This window comes from Cyprinodon variegatus, unplaced genomic scaffold, assembly GCF_000732505.1.
Source record: "Cyprinodon variegatus isolate N-32 unplaced genomic scaffold, C_variegatus-1.0 Scaffold1311, whole genome shotgun sequence".
NCBI lineage: Eukaryota > Metazoa > Chordata > Actinopteri > Cyprinodontiformes > Cyprinodontidae > Cyprinodon > Cyprinodon variegatus.
The window spans coordinates 54,745-57,463 of NW_015151764.1; the positions used below are offsets into that span (position 1 = coordinate 54,745).

The window sequence follows — 2,719 nt, forward strand, 5'->3', positions numbered from 1 at the left end:
GGTTGTGAGGATTTAAAGCAGGCATCCCCAAAGTCGGTCCTGGAGGCCCCCTGTCCTGCAGGTTTTAGAGGTTTCCCTGCTTCAGCACAGCTGGTTATAATGATTGCAGTAGACCTGTTAATCTGTCAGTCTGTTAATCAGCTTTCAATTAAAATCAGCTGCTGGAGGAAGGAAACCTCTAAAACCTGCAGGACAGGGGGCCTCCAGGACCGACTTTGGGGATGCCTGATTTAAATCCTCAGAACCTCCCCTCTTCCTCACCCCTTCCTCCCCTTATCTTCTCCTCCTCTTCCTCAGGATGCCAGGCTCCGCCTCCAGTAGCTGCTTAGGGCCGTGGCCCAAAGATGTGGGGGTCATCGCCATGGAGCTGTACTTCCCATCCCAGTATGTGGACCAGGCCGAGCTGGAGCGCTTTGATGGCGTGGCGGCGGGGAAGTACACGGTGGGACTGGGACAGGTCCGGATGGGGTTCTGCTCGGACCGCGAGGACATCAACTCCCTGTGTCTGACGGTGGTCCAGAGGCTGATGGAGCGGAGCGGCCTGTCCTACGACTGCATCGGCCGGCTGGAGGTCGGCACCGAGACCATCGTCGACAAGTCCAAGTCCGTCAAGACGGTCCTCATGCAGCTGTTCGAGGACTCGGGCAACACGGACGTGGAGGGCATCGACACCACCAACGCCTGCTACGGCGGCACCGCCGCCCTCTTCAACGCCGTGAACTGGGTGGAGTCCAGTTCGTGGGACGGTAGGTCAACGATCTCTGAGCTTCGCCGTCTCCGTTTCCCGTTTCACCTCAGAAACGGGCCTGAGGAGGTTCTGCCGTGTGGCAGCAGGAAGTCCAGCTTTGACCCCAAACGTAGAGCTGTCAGAACATCTCAGGTCCATAAACCGTCCGACGGCGTCCTCTAAAGCCCGTCGGTCCAATCAGAACTGGGATGATTTTAATGGCGGCGGGAGTCTCACAGGAGGAGCTGAAATGATTTCAGGATCATTCAGGATGCAGGTGTAGGCACCAGATCTGCTCAGGCCCCGCCCCTTCTTATGATGTCATCATATGGAAAGTCCACCCTGACAAACTGCGTTGCACCCGTTTCTTAGGAATCAGATCTTTTCTGGAGTCTCAACATATTATTCTCTATATTTGCTATTATTTTACATTTCATCGGCGATCTAAAGTAGAAAACAATCATTGTCAGTCTGGATGGAAAGTTCTACGTTCTAAGACTGACTGAGCTCTGCTATTTAACCCTTTATAGGGAAATCAGTAAAATACTTTGAATATTAACATTTTCAGCCAATAGGATCAGACTTTATTACCTTTGAAACATCAAAATAATCTGGATTATTTTGATGGTAAAAATGAATATTAATGTAATAACAAGAAGCATCAACTCTCCCGAATATATTAAGAAAAATAACAAAAATTCTTCAGTCAGAAATTCATGAAAAACACTCTGATAGTGAAAGAAACACATTTGGTCCAATATAACCTTAGAGGCATTAATGCTGATACTGGAACTGACATTTATTAGTTTATAAACCTTAATATAATAGTTAACTAGGCTTATTAACTTTTACAATTTTTACCTTTTTTCTGGACTTTTTCCAACTGAATTTTTCAGTAAGTAATCAATCATTCAGAGGCTCATCTAATCTAAAGGCTTAATTAAAGAAAGAAGTCCAGAGATCTTTACTTTGTTAACTAGGCTTATGAACTATTACGCTCTAACCACTAGCTAACAGGTTAGCCTCTTTTAGCTCGCTCAGTTAGCCATATTGAGCTAGCCACATCGCTACCCAGCTCTTTATATCATGGTTGAACAGCTGCTACACATTTTTTCAGTTTTGTTATCAATCAGTTAAAACTTCATGGGTCATTAGCCACGCTAACGCTAAAGATGCTACAGACTCGACACACTGACGCTGCATGATGTTATTATGGTTGCCTAGGAAACCATAATGATTTACATCATGTGGGAACGTTCAGCCAATCATGGCGTAACGTCTCTGGCAGGAAGCAGGACCCAGCAGCTCTGGGAGCTACAGCAGTGGTTTCCATGGCAACAGCATCTGTGGTTCATTTCCTCCCAAATTCTTCCTGTTTTAATGAGTTTAATCTTTCTGCCTCCTCCTTATCAGCGGCTCTGGGCAGCATCACCTTCTACCGTCACTCTTTGAATAATTGTTGATAAAGTTTGATGATCAGAGGTTTTTAACCAGCGCTCTACTTTAGCGCTCAGCTGTTTGTTCACGCCGCTCCATCTGATCTAGAAGCCGTTATCCATCAGAACTCTGACCCGTTTTCTTTCTGCAGGACGCTACGCCCTGGTCGTTGCAGGTGACATCGCCGTCTACGCAACAGGAAGCGCTCGGCCTACAGGGGGCGCCGGAGCGGTGGCCATGCTGGTCGGGCCGAACGCGCCTTTGGCCTTTGAAAGAGGTGAGGGTTGATAACCAGAGCAGTGACCGATCCGCAGCCAGTATGCTGCCATGGCAACAGGCGTGTGTTCTCTGAATCCTGCAGGTCTGCGGGGAACGCACATGCAGCACGCGTACGACTTCTACAAACCCGACATGGTGTCCGAGTACCCGGTGGTGGACGGGAAGCTGTCCATCCAGTGCTACCTGAGCGCCTTGGACCGCTGCTACGCCGTATACCGCAACAAGATCCACGCCCAGTGGCAGAGAGGTGGGTTCTGTTCAGCCGGGAGGCGGGGC

At 49.0% G+C, this 2,719-nt stretch overlaps 1 protein-coding gene across 2 annotated transcripts in view; it reads left to right on the forward strand.

Annotated features, from left to right (window-relative positions):
• LOC107102750 (hydroxymethylglutaryl-CoA synthase, cytoplasmic-like) overlaps positions 1–2,719 on the forward strand; it is a 13,621-nt gene that overhangs the window by 6,192 nt on the left and 4,710 nt on the right. For both annotated transcript variants that reach the window (XM_015402166.1, XM_015402167.1), the window contains exons 2-4: positions 298–746; positions 2,316–2,441; positions 2,526–2,690. In XM_015402166.1, coding sequence (XP_015257652.1) covers positions 298–746; positions 2,316–2,441; positions 2,526–2,690 — 740 coding nt within the window. The remainder of the gene's footprint in view (positions 1–297; positions 747–2,315; positions 2,442–2,525; positions 2,691–2,719) is intronic.